At 42.0% G+C, this 25,695-nt stretch overlaps 1 protein-coding gene across 3 annotated transcripts in view; it reads left to right on the forward strand.

Moving 5' to 3' along the window:
* The window catches only part of MET (MET proto-oncogene, receptor tyrosine kinase), a 114,915-nt gene that overhangs the window by 76,990 nt on the left and 12,230 nt on the right, over window positions 1-25,695 (forward strand). For all 3 annotated transcript variants that reach the window (XM_067564245.1, XM_067564246.1, XM_067564247.1), the window contains exons 11-15: window positions 7,800-8,018; window positions 20,323-20,469; window positions 21,786-21,942; window positions 22,530-22,670; window positions 25,058-25,288. In XM_067564245.1, coding sequence (XP_067420346.1) covers window positions 7,800-8,018; window positions 20,323-20,469; window positions 21,786-21,942; window positions 22,530-22,670; window positions 25,058-25,288 — 895 coding nt within the window. The remainder of the gene's footprint in view (window positions 1-7,799; window positions 8,019-20,322; window positions 20,470-21,785; window positions 21,943-22,529; window positions 22,671-25,057; window positions 25,289-25,695) is intronic.

Here is a 25,695-nt window from a genome sequence, read left to right on the forward strand (position 1 = left end):
AGCACTTTTTAATTGCTCCGCTGTGATGCTGCTCTCTCTTTTATTCCCAGTTTATTTAAACCTTCCATGAGATTAAAGGAATTGTACAAAAGCTTTCTCTGATTGGGGATATCCAAATCTATCCCTGTTTGCGGAACTTGTCAAACCCTAACATCTGGGGTCATGAGGTTCTAGGGTAGCTATATAAGATAAAGTTGGAGGTAACTTTGTTGGTTTGTTCCATTCCTTAGCAATCACAGAAGCTCATCATTTCTTCTCTTGAAAAACTTTCTGCCTGCCCCTGCCTGACACTGAGGATCAGATTCTGTAGCTAGGTTACCTCAGTCATACAAAGCAGCTGTAAACCTGCCACAAATGCCCAGCAGAAAATTCCCTTGTTAGAAGGGAACTCCCTGCAGATGCTCAATGGGCCCTGCATCTCTTTTGGTGTATGGACTGTACATGGGGGGCAAAAGAGGGGAATGCTGAAATTACACCAATCCTCCAGTGATGTAGAGTCCATTAAAGACCCTCTGATAGTGGGGAACTGGTAGCAGCTGAAATGTATATTGAGGCTAGGTTTGGCCCTCAGAATCAGGAAGCCAGAATCAGGTGAGGGTCTAGCACTATCAGTTGTTCGGCCCAGAGATCTAACAGCTTGGAGTATGTACCATCTGTGTTTTCATCCAGTGAGATGACTAGAAGAGAAATGGGCAGATGCCACTGAATCATTAATACCCACTGGTGCACGAGCCTAAACAGCAGCATCTGTCTTTCCAAAGGCTGGTGCATTCCGTGACAAATTTTCATGATCAACAGACCAAGTAAGGTGGCCTCTGACGTTCCCACCAAGAGAGAAAATCCTTTTGAGATTGGAGACTGCACTCCCAAGCCAACCATTGAATTCCTATCCCTACCTCTCATTTTGTTGTCCTTTTGTTGTCCACCAGATTACAGAGAAATCACCCTTTGGACTCTGAGATACAGATATCTGAAGGACCAGAGACAATATAAAAGTCTCCCAAATAGCTGTTGATCTCATCTATTTTTCATTCATCATTGGAAAACTCCAAAATTTTAGACTCTGTATCAAAGATGAAGTTCTCCTCTCTGCCCCTTCTGACTGCTTCAAATTCTGTAACATGCAGCACATTTGCCCTGTGTTATCTGGGTCAGCTGCTGGGTGACCTCTTAAAGTGGAGAAATCTTCCTCCACATTTATCCTGTTGTTGAAAAAATCAAACTCAGCTTCTGTAAATCAAACTTTAAATAATTGCCTCAAGGGTCACGTTTTATGAATGATGCAAAAATACATACCTTTAAGTGGTGAGTCAAATGCCTTAAGTGAAGGGTCATTATTCTCTGCTAGTATACTTATTTATCATATGCTTGTGAAACACTCCACATTTTTAGCATCTTTTCTTCCTTATTTTCTTCTGATGCCGATTAGAGTCACAAGCAGAACACAGGTTCAGCTTTTAAAGTAAATGTATTTTAAAGACTAATTAAATAAAAGTTAAAGGTGCTGCCTGATAGGCAGTATCTTAATTGAGAAGGCAATTGATTGAATTATAATTCTTTCCTTATAGATTCTCAATCCAATATTTCTTAAAAACTAAACCATCATATTCTTCAACTGCTAAAACCAATTTCAAGGTAAAAATGTCATGTCAAATCACGTAACAATAAGGGCATTGCAAATAAGATTTATCTTGACCCTTACCAATCAGTCACATTGCATCACCTCTAAAGAGTATTATTAGATTTTTATCAATCTCTGAGAGCATCCCCTTCAGAGACCAGCCTGATAAAGTAGATGGCTTCAGAACCAATTCCAACAGATAGCCACAAACAAAGTTATGAATACCACTGCTATTAATTTAAAAGACATCACTACTGTACAGTAGATAAGATGTGTAATGAATTCACATTAATCAAATAAGTGTAATGATTACTTAAGATGTATTTGCTTGTATAAACATATGTATTTTAGTGATGACTTGCTGACCAGCACAATACTATAAGGATCTTTAAAAAGGATAGTCATAAATAAGAAAAAAATAGTTTGATTCTTTATTTTCATCTTACATTTGTTATTAACACATTGACTCAAACTATCTTGATGATATAGCTGAGGTTAGTCCTGCTTTGAGCAGGGGGTTGGACTAGATGACCTCCTGATGTCCCTTCCAACTCTAATATTCTATGATTCTATGATCTTCTAGGACCATTAGACACAGTAAAGCTTGAACTACAGCATATGGCACATCACTCAACATTCAGAAGTAAACATACCAGGGCACATCCTCAACTGGAGTAAATTGCCATGACAATTTACACCCACTCAGGATTTGACCCCACCTTGTTTAACAGTTATTTTTAACAATTCATTCATACTAGGCTAGTCAGTTTAATATATTAAGATGAGTTAGATGTGAGTTCATAGACTTGAGTTAAGAAGAGAATCCCATAAACGTGTCATTGGGCCAAAGGAACTTAGTTATGTTGCAGGGAATGAATGAGTGGAACTTGATGGGGACCAGACAGAGATGGTAACCACTGGTACAATCTACCAAGGGTCATAGTGGATTCTCCATCACTGACAATTTTTAAATCAAGATTGGAAGTTTTCCTAAAAGGAATTCTTCTGCAGCCTGTGAAGCACTGGAATGGGTTACCTATGGAGGTGGTGGAATCTCCATCCTTAGAGGTTTTTAAGGCCCGGCTTGACAAAGCCCCAGTTGGGATGATTTAGTTGGGGTTGGTCCTACTTTGAACAGGGGATTGTACTACATGACTTCCTGAGGTCCCTTCCAACCCTAATATTCTATGATACAGGTGGTCAGACTAGATTATCATAATGGTCCCTCCTGGCCTCGGAATCGATGAATTATTAACTCTCTGAATGCTCCTTGCCAGCTGAGTTTGAAGAGACATTACAGGAAGCAAGGCACCTGCATGTAGTTAGGTCCAGAGTGTTGTCAGTACTGACTTTTGGACCTGCTCCTGCTCCCATTGAAGTCAATGAGAATTTTGCAGGCCCTTCAGTTAGAGCTTGACATGGCAAAGGGAAAGGCCCACACCTACATATCTAAAGGGAGGCCCACAATAGGAACAAGAGAGAGAGAAGCACCCATTTAGACTATGCTCCTGTTAGGTGTGTTCACATTCCTCTTCAGCATCCCAGATTGTGTTAGCAGCAAGAAAAGCTATCTCCTTTGTCCCTACAGCATGCACACAAATTTAGTTTTGAAATTCTGCTCTACCTTGGATTGATCCATAAATCAGAAAGAAGGGGGTCTGAGCAAGATTTAAAACTCAAATCTTCATACACAGGAAAAGGGGCAATATAGCAAAACATGGTCAAAAAATTAGGGGAAATTTAAAATGTATCCTGTTAAATTCTGACCACTTGTCGCTGGGATATTTCTGCCACCTGTTGATTTTTCAGAAGGACACTGGGATAGTTTTAAAAAAAAAATCAAACAAACCCATGACCAGGTCATTTCATTGTGGAACTGAAGTCCAATAAGACATTATACTGTTGGTTAAGATACAGTTTTCACTCCAACAACAGTAGGTCACCTTGTGACCAGGGAGTCAAGTAACAAATGCAACTAAAAAGAACATAATTAAGTGTAGTATAAAAATATGGAACCCAATTTTACCTTCTGTTGCACCCCAGATACCACACTGGTGTCAACAGGAATGCGTAAGTATATCTGAAGGCAGAATATTGTCATAAAACCAAATAGCTCTTAGTTACATGGGTGCAACTCTCATTATTTTCAGTGAGAGCTGCAACCATTTAACATACAGCAGAACTGGGCCCATAGTCTGTAGCTAAGTAAAACTTGTAGGACAGATTTAAAACTCCAATGTTCCTTTCCAGATCCTTAAAAAAATGTTTTACTTGGCAGAGCTAAGATTTCACACTATTATGTATGAAAACAAGAATTTTTGTGGTGATAAGAAAAAGTGCTGATCTGTAGACAGATAATTTAATTCCAGTTTTCAAGATAATGTGAGTAAATCGTTTTAACCGTTATTATACTTTATATACAGCTAAATTGTATTCCATTAACTTGATATAAAAGAAACAAATGGAAGTTAATTTCAAGGCAACATTCAATCTGGATTTTATAATAAGAACCAATATACCTAAGAAGGAGTATTTTGGCTCTATTTATATATACAAAGTTATTCAACAGTAATATTGGTTTTCTAGGGATTTTGGGACAAAAGAGTACAGAATACTAGGGGTGGCGTAGCTGGTCAATAGTGGCTGGTAGTACTAACCATCATTAATGCCCCAACGCTCAGACATGCTATTAGGGTTGCCAACTTTCCAATTTTTCAAAACCAGACACTACAGGACCTCCTGTCACTCACTTCCTCCTCCTACCAGGACTCACCTGCCACCTACAAAGGTGGGCTGAGAGGAGTTGATGCAGAGCCAGCCTGCCTGTCCAAACAGGGGGCGGGAATGGGGGAAGTCCCTGGAGTGAGGGGCCAGGGGCAATCGGGGCAAAGTGGGATAGAAGTGGGATGGTCCCCAGAGAGGTGGGTTGGGGGCAATTGGGGCAGGGCAAAGGGGTGTCAGTCCCCAGAGAGAGAGTCCAGGGGCAGTCGAGGCATGGTGGGGTGTGGGGGAGAGGGGGTGGTCCCCAGAGCGAAGTGCCGGAGAGAGCCTGGGCCCCAGGAGGCTGAGAAGGCTGGCCGGGCCATCACAGGCTGGGAGCTCAGCCGCTAGTCCCGCTCCTCAAACTCTGCGCATTGTCAAGATCCCTCCCCGGGCGCCGCCGGTACCTACCTCACTGCCAGATCCAGGAGACAGTTCCTCAGGGCAGATCTACACTACAGACTTAAGTCAATCTAACATAGGTCAATTTACAGCCCCCGCAGTAATTACTGGGAGTTTTCATGTCCACATTACCTGCCTTCCAGGAGTGCTGGAACCTCGGTAGAAAAGGGGGGGGGGGGCACGAGGCCATGCCTGCTCAGTGGCTCTGCTCCCCACTCCTCCTTTTCCTCCCAAGGCCCCACCCCTGGCCAGGCTAGAAGCCAGAGCAGGGCTGTGGGAAGAGCCAGCCAGGGCTGCTGTGGGGATCCCCAGATCTTCCACCTGCCCTGGGCAGGGGGCCGGGGTGCCCAAGAGAAGTCCCCAGCTCTTGTCCCCACCCTCCAGGGCATGCCACTCAGGGCAGGTGGAAGGTCCAGAGCTCTCCCTGGACAGTAGTCCGGCTCCGGCTCCCGACCTGCCAGGAACCCAGTAGCAGCCAGGAACTCAGCAGCAGCCTGGGCTCCAGGCTCAGAGCTCCACACTAGAAGCCCAGGGGGCAGCCTGGCTGGGAGTGGGGAGCCTGGGGGACAATCCAAATGGGAGCCTGGGGGGCCGGGAGCCCAGGGGTGACAGCCTAAGCTGTAAGCCAGACTCCAAGTTCACAGAAGGGAGCCTACCAGCCTTTCAGCCAACAGTGATCTTCTCTCCATCAGCTGAGCTCCTTCAGCAGCAGCTGCTCTTCCCACCCTCCCAGCAGCAGAGGCCAATTGCAGTTACTGCGGTAACCGGACTTTTGCTTTCCGGTCAGTAGTACTCACTGGGCACTGCACAGGTCCCCTTTCGACTGGACTCGCCTATCTTTGGAGGACTTCTTGTGGCACTGAAGCAATCCCATCTGCAGATGATCTGCAGGCAGCAGAGGGAGCAGGCTAAGAGTAGGGAGTACAGGTCTCTATAGGACTGATTCATATTAGAGCCTCATAGACAGTTCATGTGCCCCCCTAAACATGCTTATTGTAAATACAGGCCTTCCTTGCTTCCTCTGCCCCTTGACTAGGCCAAGCAAAAGCTGAAGGTGCTGAACTAAGGGGGTGCTATGGGAGATGGGGGGGTTGTTTTGAATCAAGATCAGAGGGGTGGGTTTTGTGTGCATAGCACGGCATTAGCCAAGGTGAGGGTTTAAGGGAAGGAGAAGATTTCTAAGAAGTGAGTTGGGTTGCTTGGAGGGAGTAGAGGGGGAAAGTTTGGCAGAGTTGAGATGGGGGGAATAAGGGTGGGAATGAGGGAATTGTTGAATGATGGTGAGTGTGGAAGAGCCAGTGGTGTACGGTAGGGAGGAAGAAGGCAGAAGTACAAGCAGTCCCAGGGGATAAATGCTCCTTTCTCTGTACCCTGCCCTGTACTGTAATGTGCCCTATGTTTTCATTCTGGAATGAGGAGGATACAAGGGGGGGAAGAGAGGGCTCCTTTCTTTCTGTTTTCCAGTCAACCTCCCTCATCCTCCACCAAACGCCTCCTTGTAACACTCACCACCAGTGTCCTAGTTTAAAAATCTGGTCAACATGTAGGAGGAAGCACTACCTATTTTGGGCAGCAAATGTTAAAATAAATATTAAGTGCTGTGCTTTTGGTATTTATATATTTCCTACCCTTGGTTTAGCTGATGCCAGTTACACCTCATTGGGATGCACCGTCAAGGAATGGAGGCAAAAAGATAGGAATAATGGAGATAATGGTGAAAAAAAAAAATTGGTTTTCATCCCATATTGGGAAAAAAACTGTGACCTTTCAAAAAATATTTGAGCGAAAGATCCATCCCAGAATAGCCAATAGCTGCATGGTTAGGGCACTCACTCAGACCCAGGTTTAAGTCTGCTCTGAACCTATGAGCTATCATGGGGTCCGAGGTTTTTCTCTCTCTCTCTCTCTCTCTCTCTCTCTCTCTTTTTGACCAGAAAATTCCACCCTGACCCTGGGCCTGAGAAACCTTCCCAATAAATCAGAATGTTTTGATGAAAAAAGATGTAGTCAAAATATTCTTGCTCAGCTTCAGTGACAGCTCTGTCATCTTCTCTAATCAATTTTTTTTTTTTTTTAAAAGGAAGGAAAGAAAGAAAAAGAAGGCATAATCAAAGACATAACCCTTCAATAGCTAATCGTGGGATCATTTTGTCTCAGCTGCTGTCAGGAAATACAGCTTGAAATGTATCCTGCAGCATACAATACATGGGCAGACTGCAGTCATGCTTTGTATGGCCATATTAGACCACTTGAGCATTTTGTGTTGCAGGACTGGGGCCTTAACTATATAATTTTAAAAGAAAATTTGTCTCTTTCTGATTTTGTGGCACAGATTCTCATAGCATTTTTGGCAGCCATGTTCTGGTCTCTTTATGTCAGTTTGGCAATATAAAAGGAATGGAACTCCAGCAGATCTCCACACGGGAGTCCCTCTGACAGTGGTTAACCTAGGTTTTGGCTGTATTGTGTCATTGAAGCAGTAACAGAGCAGCCAGCATATCCTTGGCTTTGAAATTTACTTTCCATTAATTATCTGCAAAATATTTGCCTAAAATGTGCATATTGATGCCAGGAAATACATTTGTTAATGTAGTTCCAGAGGGGTAGCCGTGTTAGTCTGTTTGCAGCAAAACAACGAGTTTTGTGGCACCTTAAAGACTAACAAATTTATTTGGGCATAATACATTTGTTAGTCTTTAAGGTGCCACAGAACTCTTGTTGATTTGTTAATATACTTCCTCAAAAAAGTGTGGAAACGCCATCAAATTGAAGTTTTTGTACTGATCACTCAGGTCTAAGAAAAATGCTGCATAAGATGCATGAGAATTTTACTTTGATTTTTTTTTTTTAATAGCAAGATTCCTACTGCTCTGCAGCTTTGCTAAACTATTTTAAAAAATAGTTGGGAATTGAAGAACGTATTTTAATATAAGTATTTGTATGGTGTTTGAAAAAGATTATGCACCTCCACTCTATTAAATATCTCTCTCTCATCTTTATCCCTTTCTTATTACAGACATGTAGCCATCGTTCTAACACAGAGATAATCTGTTACACAACTCCTTCACTGGAATCTTTCAATCTGCAACTTCCCTTTGTAACAAAAGTGTTTTTCATTTTTGATGGAGTCACCTCCTTATACTTTGATTTTGATTATGTGAATAATCCTGTATTTAAGCCTTTTCAAAAGCCAATGGTGATCTCAAAGGGCAACCAAAATATACTGGAAATTAAGGTAAGAAATATCTAGATAGCCTTTTAAATCATTGGTTTTGATCTAATGGACTGTACAGTAGTTAAACTGAAGTGAAAATGTTCTGTAATAATATTGTAGCTTACACCAGCAAAGGTACTAAAGCACAAATCACCTGTCATAACATTTACATGTAATAAAGGGCTAAAGTTTAATGAAAGTTTGAAGAAAAGATCTAAAGGAGCTCTACAGAAACATGTTCAGCAGTGAATAGCTTGAGAGCATTATCGTATATATGTACCATATTCTTTTGAAGTCCCAGTTGTCATGAACTATAGATAAAGAACCGATTCCACAGATATACCAGGAGACCACTTGGCATATGGGTGGGAATGCAAAGGTGACTTTCCTGGTCCTCAAGGGAGCCAATGACTAATTCAGCCCCAGTACAAATTAGAGCAGCCTCAGGGCTGTTCTAACTTGCACTAGCTTTTAACAGCCTTTTATGAGCTTGTTATACCAGAAGGGATAACCCAGAGCATAGCATGCTTCAGCAATATCTCCTTTCACCCATGAGCCACAGAGTACTTGGGGAATCAACAGCTGCCCACTTAAGAATTAGCAGGAGCAAGGATCTAGATAAGAATTTGAAATGGTTGGTCTGTAGAGTCATCCTTTCCTGTTCTGTGGTTTTGTGTCCATTCCACTGAAGGAAATTGGAACTGCTTTTGTAGCATTGGGACTCTAGAGCTTGGAAGCAGGAATTAATGGGGGAATTCTGTGGCCTGTGTGATGCACAAGGTGAAAAAAGATTATCTTAATGGTCCCTTCTGACCTTAATGTTTATGAAGAGTACTAACTTGGTTATGAGTGCATGTTCTGAGTAATCAGGCTCTGTGCACTGAGGAATGGAATTCTCTGTTCCAACCCAGCATATAGGTTTACTGCAGGGTGTGGGTGTACTAGCTGACCCAGTTCACTGTGTCCAGGCTGCATGCTTGAAACTAGAGCTGGGCAAAGAAAGGTAATCCCACTGTTCGGAGGATTTTGATAGATCAAAATCTGGTTTTGTTCTGATTCAGAATGAAAACCAAACATTTTAAAATTCTCCACAAAAGGAAAAGGAGCCTGAGCTGTGAGGCAGCCCACCTGCCAGGCTGCCCGGGAGCCACGATTCCTGGGGTCCCTGACTCCTTGGCAGTCGAGCAAGTAGGCAGCCAAGGAGCTGTGTGAAGAACCTGCCAAAAAATCAGGCAGGGTTCTGTCAGACCCATGCCTGGGTTCTACTGGAACCTCATCAAAATTGAACCATCTCTGCCACATGTTTCAATTTCAACAAAGCAGCAAATTTCACTGGAATTTTCCCAACCAGCTACACATGCCCACACAATCTTTTCTCCCTCGGTTGGCCCACAAACTGATATTATGGAGAGAACCTCTGCAGAGTTCAGCTATGCAATGTACAGAGAGAGCATGGAGTGTCTATCTCGACCCAGCTTCTTCATGCTTTGCCATTGCATTCCAGATCTTACACATGCACAGTATGGGGGACAAGCTGCTATTGTAGGTGAAGATTTGGGATTTGGTCCTTCCCATTCATTCATTCATTCATTCCTTGCTTTCTTTTGCCCACCAAGCTTAGTACCCACAAAGGTCCTATATTTACATTTCCTCCTCCAAGAGGGTGTCTGCTTCTGCTTAGTTGGGAGCAGTGATGATGGTGGAGGAGATTGGTTGAGGACTGGCTTATTGGCAAGTGACTGCAATGATACTTTAGCTATGTTGTTTACCTTGTAGTCATGGTGCCCTCAGCAGCTGCCTACTGAAACCTAATGCTGGCTTGATTTCCTAGCAACCAACTAGAGAATGATGTTAGTTGAAGTTGGTTTCCTAGAATAAAGCATGAACAGACAGCAATTTAACATCTTCCTCCAAATAAAATTATTTATAGTGAGATGCTTCCGTCTAAACACTGAGGCGACTTTTAGAATTTATGTTCAGAAGCCAAATGATCATTACAAGCCATGCTGGCAATACTTTCCCTTCACCCATACACATACACAAAAATCACACAGACATAAGTTTACATGCCTCATGATCTTATTTTGAGCAATAATTAAGCAAGCACAGCATGAAATTAAATGGCAACTTGCTTCAGTGAGCAAACTGTTCTACCAAACCCAAGTTCTTTTATCTTCTTCTTAATTAGTTTCAGAGGAGTGAGGGGAACTTTTATCATGAGTTTTTCAATCAGACTAATCTAGTGTGACACATTTGGCTTTCAACAAATGACTGGATACTGACTGAAAGGTTCTCTCTCGTTTCCCTTGATGAACACAAGATGTTTTATAAGAAAATATTGCTCAGAAAAAACTATATTTATTCAACTGCTTTATCTAGGACTTTGTCCATCTGAGCATTGTGATCCTTCAGTGCCAGACATTTTTTGTCTTCAGTGGAGGGCTTCCAAAACTTCATATTACACTCTGTCTCAAGGTCCCTCATCACAGCCATCTTCCTTTGCCAAATATGTGACTCTCTTTGCAGTCTGTCAATGCCACTCATAGCCTGGTCAGAGCGGTCATGGCAGAGTGACACGAGGCACTCTCTTCCTCAATTCCCACCCAATGAGCTGAGCGTGCTGCTTCTGAAATGCTCCTGTCTCTTGCCAACTGGCAAAGCACACAAGTTAGGACAAATCTTATTGTCTCACAATCTAGGACAACCAAAAACTCGGTCTGGGCAAGAAAATGTAATTACTTACTGCCTGCCAAAAGAAGTCAGAGACCTGTTCTTATGAACTCTGGGCCTGCTGACTGCCCAGTGCCTCCTTGCTGAAAATGAAAAATGACCTCCTGGCTCAGTTTACTTGTAAACACCACCAAACTGGAGAAGGAATGGATGATTTGCCCACATGACCTCCTCCTTTTTTGAATTCCTCCTATTGCACTATTCAACCAGTTGCCCCTGTACCTTGCTTACAGGCTAATTATACAATTCTTCCAACCTCCGAAGCCTAATAGCAGTCTGTCTGTTCTTGAGGATTTCTATCATCCATTATCATAGTGCATAACTGCAGTCCAGTTACATTCACAAGGAAGCCACAGGAACAGACTAGTGTTTGTTTTAAGCCTCTGGTTGTACATGCCAGGCAATCACGGCAACCAGGAATTTTAACAGCAGATCAGATCAGGTCAGCAGCTTGTCCCAGAGTGTAGGAACTGATAGGCAAATACTTAGAAGTACAGTAGAAGAAACAGCAGCTACTGATTCCGTGGCAGATCAGAATTGTCAGTGAGACACTTCAACTTGTCGTAGCTCTGCATGCGGCCATTACTTAAGATTCTCTTGAAAATACCCATCAATGCTGTCCTGAGTCAGAGGCAGGCTATTCAATTAAGTGCTACTGCATCTGAGCCCCTACAAGATTGTGAGCAAGTGCACTGTACTGTCTGGGCCCTTGGAGCAGCTGTTCTACAAGGGTCCTTCAGCTTAAAGAACTAGACCATTAAATTAACAGTGCAAATGGGACAGAGAACTGGGTCGAAGGTAATTTCTGTTGTATCTCATTTTTCTGTAGGGCAAGTTCCGCAGATTCCAGAGTGTTGTCTGAGTCGGTTGTCCTCACCACCAATATGGATCCCTCTCTGGCTCTTACTGCAGTTTAGATCAACTTCAATCCCCATTTCCATTCAATTTCTAAGCAGGGACTGAGCAACAGGCTCAAGACTTTGCCTGATCAGAGATCATACTCGCATACCAAACCAGAGAGAGACGACAAGTATTACTTACATATAGCAGGACTTGATTTTTAAACAGAACTCATCCTGGCCATGGAAAATATTGGAACCATCATCATTTCATGTCAATCAAACTTGACAAGTCTGCGCTAGAAAGTAAAGATGGAAATGATCTGTTAAGCCACCTTGTCCATTCCCAGTACAGTGTCACATGTCCTGGTAATCTTAAGTGTCATTGCCTCTTGATGTGGTCTTTCTAGGGGTCTCAGATTCTCCTGACTGGTGTCAGTTCCTGGATCCCCACATCCAATTAAGTCTATCAGCCCTTCAGTTTTAGGGCTTGCAGTCTCCTTCAGTTTCCTGGATGTTTTCCTGTAGGCAGCCTGTCACCCCTTTGCTAACTCAGGCCTTTCTGCCTCCCTTCCCTTCTCTGTGTTCTCCCTTTTATAGCAGCTTATGTCTTCTCTATTAGTTGTAGCTGTGGGTGCCTGCCTCCAGCATTGGCAGTTCTGGCAGCTACATGAGGGTGTGATCGAGCTTGGTCAGATGACTATGGAGGATTATAAAAATACTGCTCGAATGTGCAGGAATGAAATCAGGAAGGCCAAAGCACAATTAGAGTTGCAGCTAGCAAGGGACGTGAAGGGGAACAAGAAGGGTTTCTACAGGTATGTTACCAACAAGAGGAAGATTAGGGAAAGTGTGGGCCCTTACGGAATGGGGGAGGCAACCTGGTGACAGATGTGGAGAAAGCTGAGGTACTCAATGCCTTTTTTGCCTCTGTCTTCACAGACAAGGTCAGCTCTCAGACTACTGCAATGGGTGGCACAGTATGGGAAGGAGGTGAACATCCTGCAGTGCTGAAGGAACAGGTCCAAGACTATTTAGAAAGATTGGACATACACAAGTCCATGGGGCCGGATGCAATGCACCCGAGGGTGCTGAGGGAGTTGGCTGATGTGATTTCAGAGCCATTGGCTATTATCTTTGAAAGCTCGTGGCAATTGGGGGAGGTCCCTGATGACTGGAAAAAAGCAAATATAGTGCCCATCTTCAAGAAAGGGAGGAAAGAGGAGCTGGGGAACTACAGACCGGTCAGCCTTACCTCAATCCCTGGAAAAATCATGGAGCAGGTCCTCAAGAAATCCATTTTAAGGCACTTGGAAGAGAGGAAGGTGATCAGGAACAGTCAACATGGATTCACCAAGGGAAAGTAATGCCTGACCAACCTGATTGCTTTCTATGAAGAGGTGACTGGCTCTGTGGATGTGGGGAAAGTGGTGGACATAATATACCTTGACTTTAGCAAAGCTTTTGATACAGTCTCTCACAGTATTCTTATCAGCAAGTTGAAAAAGTATGGGTTGGATGAATGGACTATAAAATGGATCGAGAACTGGCTAGAGCATAGGGCTCAACGAGTAGTGATCAATGGCTCCATGTCTAGCTGGCAGCTGGTCACAAGTGGAGTGCCCCAGGGGTCGGTCCTGGGGCCGGTTTTGTTCAACATCTTCATTAATGATCTGGAAGATGGGGTAGATTGCACCCTCAGCAAGTTTGCAGATGACACTAAGATGAGGGGAGTGGATAGGATAAGATGGAAGGTAGGGATAGGATACAGAAGGACATAAACAAACTGGAGGATTGGGCCAAAAGAAATCTGATGAGGTTCAACAAGGACAAGTGCAGAGTCCTGCACTTAGGATGGAAGAATCCCATGCACAGCTACAGACTGAGGACCGATGAGCTAGGCAGCAGTTCTGCAGAAAAGGACCTGGGGGTTACAGTGGATAAAAAGCTGGATATGAGTCAGCAGTGTGCCCTGGTTGCCAAAAAGGCTAATAGCATATTGGGCTGCATTAGTAGGAGCATTGCCAGCAGATCGCGGTAAGTGATTATTCCCCTCTACTCAGCATTGGTGAGGCCGCATTTGGAGTATTGTGTCCAGTTTTGGGATCCCCACTACAAAAAGGATGTGGAGAAGTTGGAGAGAGTCCAGCGGAAGGCAACAAAAATGATTAGGGGGCTGGAGCACAAGACGTATGAGGAAAGGCTCAGGGAACTAGGCTTGTTTAGCCTGAAAAAGAGAAAAATGAGGGGGGATTTGGTAGCAGCCTTTAACTACCTGAAAGGGGATTCCAGGAGGATGGACCTAAGCTGTTTTCAGTGGTACTAGATGGCAGAACTAGGAGCAATGGTCTCAAGTTGCAGTGGGGGAGGTCTAGGTTGGACATTAGGAAAACGTTTTTCACTGGGAGGGTGGTGAAGCACTGGAATGGGTTACCTAGGGAGGTGGTGGAATCTCCATCTTTAGAGGTTTTTATGCTACGGCTTGACAAAACCCTCGCTGGGATTATTTAACTAAGGTTAGTCCTGCTTTGATTAGGGGGTTGGACTAGATGACCTCCTGAGGTCCCTTCCAACTCTATGATTCTATGCTTGCTTGTAAACCGGAGAGACTCTCCTCCCAGCTCTGTCTGTGCTCAGTAGGGGTTTGCAGACACCATTACATTAAGAAACTTGTCCCGCCCATTTTTAAATGACTTTATTGATCAACTTCCTTGCATGTCCTTTAGCAGGTTGTTAGAGTCTTGGATCTCACCATTAGGAATTATTCTGCTCTTAAGCCTAAATCTTCCATTTCTTAAATTGCATGCCATTATTCCTACATATGATCTGTAGGACCATTCTAATCCTTCTGTGCTGTTCAATATCCTTCAGATATTCATAGTTGTGGGGGCAGATGGTATATGGATTTGGTCTGTGATGGTTACTCCAAGCAGTAACTAAGTGCTCCATCTGGCTTGAGGAGGCACCAACGGTTAAAAACAGGGTGGGGTTGAGAGACAGATTTTTTTAAAAACCAAAAGAACTAACATGAAAGGGAATCTTATTTCCCTCTCCCTGGTAGTAATCAAGAGGCACTCCCTTCTGTCCCTAAAATATATGCCACATTCTGTGGTCTTTAACTGAGCGGAATTCCCATTGAATAAGAGGCAATATTTGATTAAGGCTCTTAGAATGTAGTCCTTCAAATCTAACCTCTGCATGGGTACAGGGATCTGCTCACATGGAACTCATTACGGGGTTGGAACTATGTGTTCTTCAGCACTCTTTTCTCAGGGGAAAAAAATTAATAATAATAATTAATAAATCCATAGCTAGCCAGTGTAAAGTGTGTTCTTATTACTGTTACCCTCTGCCTGCTTCCCCCACTTCCCTCCTATTATCTGTTAAAATTACTCTTCTGCATTTTGTCTTAAATTAGATTGTAAGCTCTTCAGGGTGAGAGCTGTATCTTCGTAAATATTTGTATCTACCCAGCACCAAGGGGGTGCTAATCCTAGGCAGGCTATTTTAAGCTGGACAGCCCTGTTTTTACATGGTTTGTCCCTGTCCGGTACTGCGACAACACCGGACATGGTTTTGTTTGCACTTGTAGATGAGGGACTGTGACAGGACGCAGTCCTGATCCTGAGATTGAAGTCCAGGACCTCCATGGTAGCTTCCAGTTCTAGGCACGGGATCAGTTAGACAGGCAGAACTGCAGGGTCTCAATGCGTGGATGAGACGATGGTGTAGGGAGGAGGGGTTTAGATTCATTAGGAACTGGGAAACCTTTTGGGAAAGGGGGTGCCTATATAGGAAGGATGGGCTCCACCTAAACCAAAATGGAACCGGATTGCTGACACGTAAAATTAAAAAGGTCATAGAGCAATTTTAGACTAAGGGCTAAAGGAGAGCCACCAGGTGCAAAGGAGCATGTGATTCGGACAGAGATATCCCTTGGGGATGATCTATTATTGGAGATTCTCTATATCCTAATAAGGAGGAGAAAATGGAAGATGATAAAATATGGGTAGGATCTGATGAAAAGTCAAATGAAAAGAGCCCCATTCAATTACATCATATAATGATAGCTAAAAAGTGACAATTTTTTAAAGTGCTTATATACAAATTCTAGAAGTCTGAATACTAGAATGGGTGAACTTGAGTGCCTCGTATTAAATGAGGATATTGATATAATAGGCATCACAGAAACTTGGTGGAATGAGGATAATCAATGGGACACAATAATAGCAGGGTACAAAATATTTTGGAAGGACAGAATAGGTCGTATTGGTGGGGGAGTGGCACTATATGTGAAAGAAAGCATAGAGTCAAAAGAAATAAAAACCTTAAATTAATCAATCTGTACCATAGAGGCTCTATGGATAGTAATTCCATGCTTGAAAAATAAGAATATAGCAATAGGGATATACTAGCGGCCACCTGATCAGGATGGTGATTGTGATTGTGAAATGCTCAGGTAGATTAGAGAAGCAATAAAAATAAAATACTTAGTAATAATGGAGGATTTAAACTGTCCCCATATTGACTGGGTACATGTCACCTCAGGACGAGATGCACAGATAAAGTTTCTGGACATCTCAAATGACTGCTTCTTGGAGCAGCTAGTCCTGGATTCACAAAAGGAGAGGCAGTTCTTGATTTAGTCCTAAGTAGAGCACAGGATTTGGTCCAAGAGGTGAATATAGCTGAACCACTTGGTAATAGTGACCATAACATAATAAAATTTAACATCCTTGTGGGAGAAGGGGACATCAAAGCAGCCAACCACTATAGCATTTAATTTCAGAAAGGAGAACTACACAAAAATGAGGAAGTTAGTTACATAGATATTAAAAGGTACAGTGCCAAAAGTGAAATCCCTGTAAGCTGTAAGGAAATTTTTTAAAGACACCATTATAGAGGCTCAATTTAAAGTATACCCCAAATTAAAAAAACATAGTAAAAGGACCAAAAGAGTGCCGCTGTGGCTAAACAACAAAGTAAAAGTAGTTAGAGGCAAAAAGGCATCCTTTTAAAAAGTGAAAGTTAAATCTTAATGAGGGAAATAGAAAGGAGAAAAAAAACTCTGGCAAGAGAAGTGTAAAAATATAATTAGGAAGGCCAAAAAAGAATTTGAAGAACAGCTAGCTCAAAAAGTAACAGCAAAAAAAAAAAACAAATTTAAGTACATCAGAAGCAGGAAGCCTGCCAAACAACTAGTGGGGCCACTGGATGATTGAGATGCTAAAGGAGCATTCAAGGAAGATAAGGCTATTGTGGATAAACTAAATGAATTCTTTGCATTAGTCTTCATGGCTGAGGATGTGAGGGAGATTCCCAAATCTGAGCCATTCTTTTTAGGTGACAAATCTGAGGAACTGTCCCAGATTAAGGTGTCATTAGAGGAGATTTTGAAACAATTTGATAAATTAAACAATAAGAAGTCACCAGGACCAGATGGTATCTACCCAAGAGTTCTGAAGGAACTCAAATGTGAAATTGCAGAACTAACTGTGGCATGTAACCTATCATTTAAATCAGCTTCTGTATCAGATGACTGGAGAATAGCTAATGTGATGTCAATTTTTTTTAAAAGCTCCAGAGGCAATCCTGGCAATTACAGGTCACTAAGCCTAACTTCAGTACCAGGCAAATTAGTTGAAACTATAGTAAAAACAGAATTATTAGCTACATTGGACTAACTATTTGTTGGGGAAGAGTCAACCTGATTTTTGTAAAGGGAAATCTTGCCTTCTTTGATGGGGTCAACAAGTATGTGGACAAGGGTGATCCAGTGGATATAGTGTACTCAGATTTTCAGAAAGCCTTTGACAAGGTCCCTCAGCAAAGGCTCTTAAGCAAAGTAAACAGTCATAAGATAAGAGGAAAGGTCCTCTCCTGGATCAGTAACTGGTTAAAAGACAGGAAACAAAAGGTAGGAATAAATGGTCATTTTTCAGAATGACGAGAGGGAAATAGTGGTGTTCCCCAGGGGTCTACACTGGGACCAGTACTATTCAACATAGTCATAAATTATATGGAAAAAGGGGTAAACAATGAGGTGGCAAAATTTGCCGTTAGTACAAAACTACTCATGATAGTTAAGTCCAAAGCAGACTGTGAAGAGTTACAAAGGAATTCCACAAAACTGGGTGACTGGGCAACAAAATGGCAGATGAAATTCAGTGTTGATAAATACAAAGTAATGCACATTGGAAAACATAATCCCAACTATACATATAAAATGATGGGGTCTAAATTAGCTGTTACCACTCAAGAAAAGATCTTGGAGTCATTGTGGATAATTCTCTGAAAAACATCCACTCAACGTGCAGCAGCAGTCAAAAAAGCTAACAAAATGTCAGGAATCATTAGGAAAGGGATAGATAATTAGACAGAAAATATCATATTGCTTCTTTATAAATCCATGGTACACCCACATCTTAAATACTGCATGCAGATCTGTTCACCCCATCGCAAAAAAGATATATTGGAATTGGAAAAGGTGCAGAAAAGTGCAACAAAAATTAGGGGTATGGAGACGCTTCCAGAGGAGGAGAGTTTAATAAGACTGGGACTTTTCATCTTGGAAATGAGATGACTAAGGGGAACAAGAACTAGGCATCACCAAATGAAATTAATAGGCAGTAGATTTAAAAACAAACAAAAGGAAGTATTTCTTACAAAACACACAGTCAACCTGTGGAACTCCTTGCCAGAGGATGTTGTGAAGACCAAGACTATAACCGGGTTCAAAAAAGAACTAGATAAGTTCATGGAGGATAGGTCCATCAGTGGCTATTAACCAGATGGGCAGGGATTGCTGTTTGCCAGAAGCTGGGAATGGGCAACAGGATGGATCACGTGATGATTACCTGTTCTGTTCATTCCCTCTGAGGCATCTGGCATTGACCACTATCTGAAGACAGGATACTGGGCTAGATGAACCATTGGTCTGACCCAATAAGGCTGTTCTTATGTCTCTTTTCTAGTCACAAACTTCCCGGAGATCTTCTTCTGGTCAAAGACCTTTTCAATTTATTTAATGTTCTCCCCACCAACCTTACAAACTTGCACAGCTCTGTATTTATGATGGCATACTCTCCTTAGTTCACTCAGCAAAAGAAGGGAAAACAGAAGGTATCATCCACCTGAGAGATCTCTCCTAGCTGTGACTTAGCAAAGCCTACCAATCTCTCTCTTGCCCCATGGGCACTTCCTTCCTGTGCCCTTCTACCTTCTGGGCTAATGGGCCAGAGCTAATGAGCTAATGCAGCTCTCTCCAGCCCATCCCAATCTATCAATTAGGCACAGCTTTGCCACTCAAGTTCACTCCGAGGCAATTTAATCACTGATCTGGCGATCAGAGTACTGGTACGGCTGCCCTTGACTACACATTCCAGACTAAGATGAATCATTATTATTGCTACTTGTATTGTGTTAGCGCCCAAAGGCCCTGTTCAGGATTAGGGAGGGTGATCATTTATGTATCCCCAGAATACCGGACGCTCACAGGGATGCCATTTGAAGGGTGAGCCTCTCTGCCCCCACCATCATGACCTTACACACACTGTACATGCCAGGTCATGCTGCCACGGGTGGGGTCACACAGGCGGGGGTGGGTCCATGCCGTTCCCAGAAGTACGGGGATGTCTGGTATTCTGGGGATGCATAAATGGTCAAAATCCCTAATCCTGAGCAGGGCCTTTGAGTGCTAATACAATACAAGTAGCCATAATAATAATGATTCATCTGAGTCTGGGATGTGTAATCAAGGGCAGTTTTCCTGGGTAAGGAGTGCAGAATGGAGTCCTTTTAATGCTGTCATTTTCCTAGTGAATGCTGATCTTTGGCATGTACAACATGTTTCTTTTTATCCAATTTACCATATTTCCCAAACTGAAAATGGAACACCATTCAGGGCTGGCCTGAGTCCCCCTCCCCTCGCATGGGGCTGATCCAAGCCGCCTGGCGTCACCACTCATCCGAGCCCCACCACACAGGGCTGACAGCCTAAGCCCCAGTGCCTGGTGTCGCCACACATTCCCTCTGCCAAATGTTCCTTTGGGTTTCTCTAGGGAGGCGTGCCCTACTTTTTCGGCAAAACTGGGCATTTGTCCTGTTTGCTCTTGCCAACTGATGAGAGCAAATGGAACAAATGCTCAGTTTTGCTAAAGAAGTCAGGATGTCCGGGCTTAAAAAGGGGACTGTCCCGGCCAAAACAGAACGTATGATCACCCAACAATTTGCCCATTCTATGAGAGCAATTCACTGTCACATTTCACCCTCTTTGTAAGTATAATGTATCCCCCTTGTCATTTACAAAACAAAATGTTTGAGATGCCTGCAATGTAGTGCATAACAGAATGCCAGTTTTGTATAAATAGGGCTACATAATGCTTCCTTTCTCGTGTGAATTATGCAAAAATGTGAGAGACAGTAAAAAAAAAAAAAAAAAACCAGCAGAATATGTTCCTTGGATGTTTACATTTTTAAAAATCCATGTGGGTTGCATGAGTGTAACTGAGAGCAGAGTTTGGCCTTAAACATTTTGCTTTCCTTTTTGTTTTTCTGCCAAACTGCCATTTACATTAACAAAAATTATGTGTGCATTGACAGGGCAATAAAAGACTAATTTTACCATGTTTTGTTTGATTTCATAATTGTTGCTTTTGCTGCTTTAAAATAACATTTTTTGAGTCAATAGTAGAGCATCTCCTTAAGAGTTATCAGTGATTGTTGATGTAGTAATTTTTTTTAAACATTTTTTCTAGGGAAATTACATTGACTCAGAAGCTGTTAAAGGCGAGGTGCTGAAAGTTGGAAATAAAAGCTGCGAGAATATCCTCTTACAATCTGAATCAATTTTCTGCACGGTTCCCAGAGACCTGCTGAAATCCCACAGTGAGCTAAATATAGAGGTGGGATATCCACACTGCATAGATGATGTAGCTAATAATGATGCCATTGGAATTAAGGCGCCTGCAAACTTTAAAAACGCCGCTCTAATCCCCATGTTGGTACTGGTTTCAGTTCATGAACTTTCCTTCTCTCTCTTTTTTTTTTTTTTTTTTAAATGTGTGTTGGTCTTAATATTTCTAAGTTCAAGCTTACTTCAGAAAAATGTGAATTCTTTTACATGAAATATTATTATTATTATTATTATTATTAGCATTGTGGTGGCACCTAGGAGCCCCAGCCATGGAGCAGGACTCTGTTGTGGTAGGTGCTGTCCAGACACATACACTTTTATACATATATAGTTGGTTATGTAACTTATTTAATTGGTTTTATTATGTCATATTTCCTTACTCCTTTAACTCCTAAGAACTACATGTGTGGCACCTTCTACGTGTGGAAGCAAAGGGTTCAGTAGTGAAGGGGTTAAACAGGTTCTCTACTTGTTTACTGGCAAAAAGGCCTGGAAATTGCTGTCTGCCAAGCAAAGGAGAAATGTTGCACTTTGGATGGACAAATCCATCATTACAGTCCCCAAAGGACTGAATTCCACACAAGGAAGAAAAAGGATTGTCAAATGCATTCCAATTGACTGAGATAGTGCCATGTGACCTCAAATAATTTTGCCTTGGTAGGTGGTCAGTGTTTGTTTGGTGCTGGGTTTTTTTAAACTTGTTGACTAGCTAAGAATTGGCAAGGATAGAATCACATGACCTTGGGAACTATACTACAGGTCCTGAAGCATATTTCAGCCAGAAGGACATGTACGAGGGCTGTTTTAAGATCAGATACAGGGGGTTTTCCTATAAACCCCCACTTTTGCTGGTGCAATTTGAGTATAAAAAGGTGATTAACACAAAATGGCAGTTTAGATTATAAACACTTTAGAACTGGGACTGTCATCTTTATGCAGCGCCCTATCACAATGAGCTTCTGGTCAAGGCCTGGGGCTCCTATGGACTATAGTAATACAAACAACAAAGTAATTGTGTGTGCAAATGCTGGGTTTCACATGCACGATACCATTTTATGCTACTGGGCTTCTTGAAAGGATGTGATGAACCGCAGAGGACCAGATTTCAATTTCACCTCCACCAGTGTAAATCCACTTCACCACTCCAAACTTCTCTCCATGGTTGGGCCTCTCAGGCCAGGATTTAGCCCATAAAGGGTATTTTAGACTCACTGTTTCAGTGCTAATATGTGTGATATATTTTTGGTGGATTTTTAATTTTAAATCTTCACAGTATTACAATATCTTTTTCTTTGTTTCTGTTAGTGGAAGCAAGAAGTTTTGTCAACAGTTATTGGGAAAGTGATGGTTCTGCAAGATCAGAATTTCACAGGACTGATTGCTGGAGTTGTCTCAACATCAGTGTTGTTTTTATTGTTGTTGGGGGTTTTTCTGTGGATGAAGAAGAAAAAACAAATTAAAGGTGCATCATTGCTAACTTCACGAAGTACTTAAAAATGTGGGGGGTGGAGGGGGTTGTAAAGCTTAAATTATTTAATGCTATACCTGCATGTAATGCAATATCCTTCTCATACATGCTGCCAGTAGAAATTGCACAACATAGGTCCAATCTTTGGTTGCATTTCAGCTCCTTTTGGTGCCAAGGCTGAGTGAAGGGCCAGAAAGCAAATCTGGCCAGCTGAGAATTCCCCTAAGGTGGGGAAGCTCTCAGATGGTGTAGAACCCTAGCCACTTATCTCTCTCCCAGGCAGTGTTAGCATAAGGGGTGGGAATGTATGGCATGGCTGTAGTGAACTGTACTTCATCTATATTCAGCTCTTGTGTGGTCCCTTAGGGACTATAGCCAGCTAGTATAAGTTAGAACAGCCCCTAAGCTGCTTTATCTTTTGTTGAGGCTCAGGATAGCATATATCCCCTTTAAGAATTTCCCTGGTGGCCCCCCTCCTTCTCAGCACAGCCAGAAATCTGGCCCTACATGTGGTCCTAAATTAGGACTGACACCCACTGCACGTGAGTGTTTGACCCTGTTTCTTTCATACCTACTTTCAGATCTGGGTAGCGAGTTAGTTCGTTATGATGGAAGAGTACACACTCCTCATTTGGACAGGCTTGTGAGCGCAAGGAGTGTAAGTCCAACTACAGAAATGGTTTCTAGTGAATCTGTAGACTACAGATCGACCTTTCTAGAAGGTATGTCTCTGTTGTTAACCTGATCAGACATTGCCATATTTTAACTTTCTTGTTTTTCAGCTCTCTTCATCTGACCACCAATTTGGAACTGTATCTTCATGTTCAATTTTTCATCGGACCTGTCTGTCTTTTGTTAGGCACCTTCATCTTATTTTTTATAGAACGTAGACTTCAAGGGCATTTCCCAAAGTTAAACTGAATTATTTTTATTTTTACTGTAGTCTGAGTGGTAAAATGAGATTAGTGAACACATTGTAAAATCATTGTTAAAAAAATTAAAGAAAAAATACCATATTCCAAACCTTAATGAGAAGCTGTGGATTAATTAATTTTTCACTCTTATGTGTTTATGAAGGTCTACCAGATAAAGATGCAATTCTACTCCAAAAGGAGCCTGAAAGGATGACATCCATTGTGTCTCAATGACTCCTGCGTTAATTATGCTCACTTAAAAATGAAATGAAATGTATATTCTAACTGCCCAACACTGCAACTCAACTAAGGATTCAAAAATCCAGCTGTACGATTAGGTCTGCTTATGTAGGTCTTCCTCAGTCTCTCTCCTGTCAAAGCTGTTCCACTTTGCATAAAATGCTTGACTAGTCACTGGGCTGGAGGCTAGTCTGGTGGTTAGGGCAGAGAGGGAGACCCAAGCTCAAATCCTTGTGCCAATGAGTATTCAGTTATTTATACAGAGTGGACTAGCTTCAACAGGAGAAATTGAGAAGTCCCCCTTAGCCTAATGACTATGGCACTCTCCCTGTAATGTGGGAGACTGAAGTTCAGATCCCTGCTCTACATCAGAGGGGTGAACTGAACCAGGGTCTCCCATCTGCTTGGTGAGTGCCCTAACCACTGGGCTAAAGGTATCACCATCTTCTCTGCCAACCGTGTGGTGAAGCTAGCCCTTAATTTCCTTTGGTTTTGTTTTAAAAATGTCCGGAAACAACACCAAACATTTCATTACGGGTCTAGGGAAATGTTTTGTTCAACCAGAAAATACATTTTGTGGACTTTTTTTGTTTGCTGAAATGTTTCAGAATTTTCTAATTTGGCTTGGGTCAAACTGATATTTCCCCCTCCCCCAATTTTTTTGGAACAGCCATCAAACCAAAAAATAAGTTATTCACCTAGCTCTGTCCAGGACATGTTTGCTTTGCTCTCCTGCATGGCTCCTTATCTTCTTGATATAAAAGAAAGCTATAGTTTATTCCTAGAAAATCACAAGAACTAAATTAATACTGACTATGCCTTTGATATGCACATCAGTTACTCTAAGAAATAAAATTAAAAGAACATTGGAAAATTTAGAGGTATATTGATAACAGCTATTAACATTATTTTACAAAACTGGAAAGACTCTTTGCAGTTACATAGTGATAATTGGATACATTCCCTTGTTGTGCAGCATAAATGTGAGGGGATTTCTGTTTCTAAACATAACAACATGGAGTTAGTGCTAAAATTATTCATTAGATTCCAGATGCTATCTGCATCTATAATTTTATGTAACAAAGCTATGTCCAATCCCTTTTTTCTCTCTGATAAAATAGTCTGTTAGGGGCTTTTCTTTGACTGTGGGCAAAATTTTGCTCTTGGACACCGCTGTAGTCATTCCATATGTAACTGAAAGCAAAATTTGGCTTTTTGATTCAATTATACAAAATGGTAGCAAAATGTTTAAGAAAAAATACAAAAAAACCTGAACATTATATTGATTTAAACTATTCCCAAATTATTTACTATGCTTAACTGAAACATTGCAATTGCTGTAATTTAAAATCTGTTGGCAAATTGTTGTTGGGGTTTTTTTTATGTTACAACAACTGAATTATCTTTGGAAGCTACAGGAAATGAATCACTTCTAGGCATTTCCCTGGTTGAATATTGACCATTACATAAATATAGCTTAGTCACAGGCAGTTTGGGTGCACTCATAAAATTTAACGTTGCCTACTAAATTATAATTTGACAATAACCCAATGTTCTGTATTTTGAATCTTTTCCTACTTCCTACCTACATCTGTGTTCTTTTCCAATTTTACTCCTATGACTAAATATTCTAGATAAACTATACACCATATTTTTTTTAACCTTGACTAGAAGTAGAAGGGCCTGTTACTGTTCCCTCTGACGTAAGTGGCAGTTTTGCCATTTACTTCAGAAGAACCTGGGTTGGGCCCAGAGTAAATCTCTGTCTTTGATGACGTAGTTGACGTGAACTTTGGCAAGGCAGCAACGCCTATTTTCCTTTTCCCTTTTGTGACTAAGAGTGTTGTAAAGCAGGCTAACTTCCAAACTGATAGAGTATAACTGACTGTGCACAAGTACAAGTGAGCACAGCAGGAAGCTTAAAAGAATTAAAATAATTTCTGTTCATCTTGCAGATCAGTTTCCAAATTTGTCTCAGAATGGCTCATGCAGACCAGCACAGTATCCTCACACAGACCTATTCCCCATTCCAAACAGTGGGGACTCCGATTTAGCCAGTCCACTGCTGCAAACTAACGTCCGCATTGACATCAGTGCCTTAAATCCAGACCTGGTCAAAGAAGTTCAGCATGTGGTCATTGGTGCTGATAGCCTGATTGTGCATTTTAGTGAAATAATAGGAAGAGGTAGGTATTTCAATTCTTATCTTGCTAAATAACATTTTTGCCTAGCCATTCATCACATTCCTCTATGAAGGTGGCATCTTACATATCATTGAAAGATACTACAATCATTTAATTAGAGGCTTGCACACTTGGTTGCTTTTATAGGCTGAACACATTGCTCATACCAGGAACATCTTGCATCCCTCCATGTGCATCCCACCCTAACCTCTGTGTTCGCCACCCACCATCCCCCTCTATTTCAGGGATTCCCTTCATTATCCGCCAGGCCAGGGGCTCTGTCGTACTCCCTCATTCCCCCATCTGCCACATGGCATGGCCTCTGTGTCCACCATGTCCCTCTTGCTTCCTTCCCCCACCCCAATGCCAGGGACTTCGTGTGCCCCTAATTCTCCCTTCCCCCTATACTA

The sequence above is a fragment of the Emydura macquarii genome, unplaced genomic scaffold (assembly GCF_026122565.2).
Source record: "Emydura macquarii macquarii isolate MOO-44397 ecotype Brisbane River unplaced genomic scaffold, CSIRO-AGI_Emac_v2 contig_2636, whole genome shotgun sequence".
In the NCBI taxonomy this organism is placed as follows: Eukaryota; Metazoa; Chordata; order Testudines; family Chelidae; genus Emydura; species Emydura macquarii.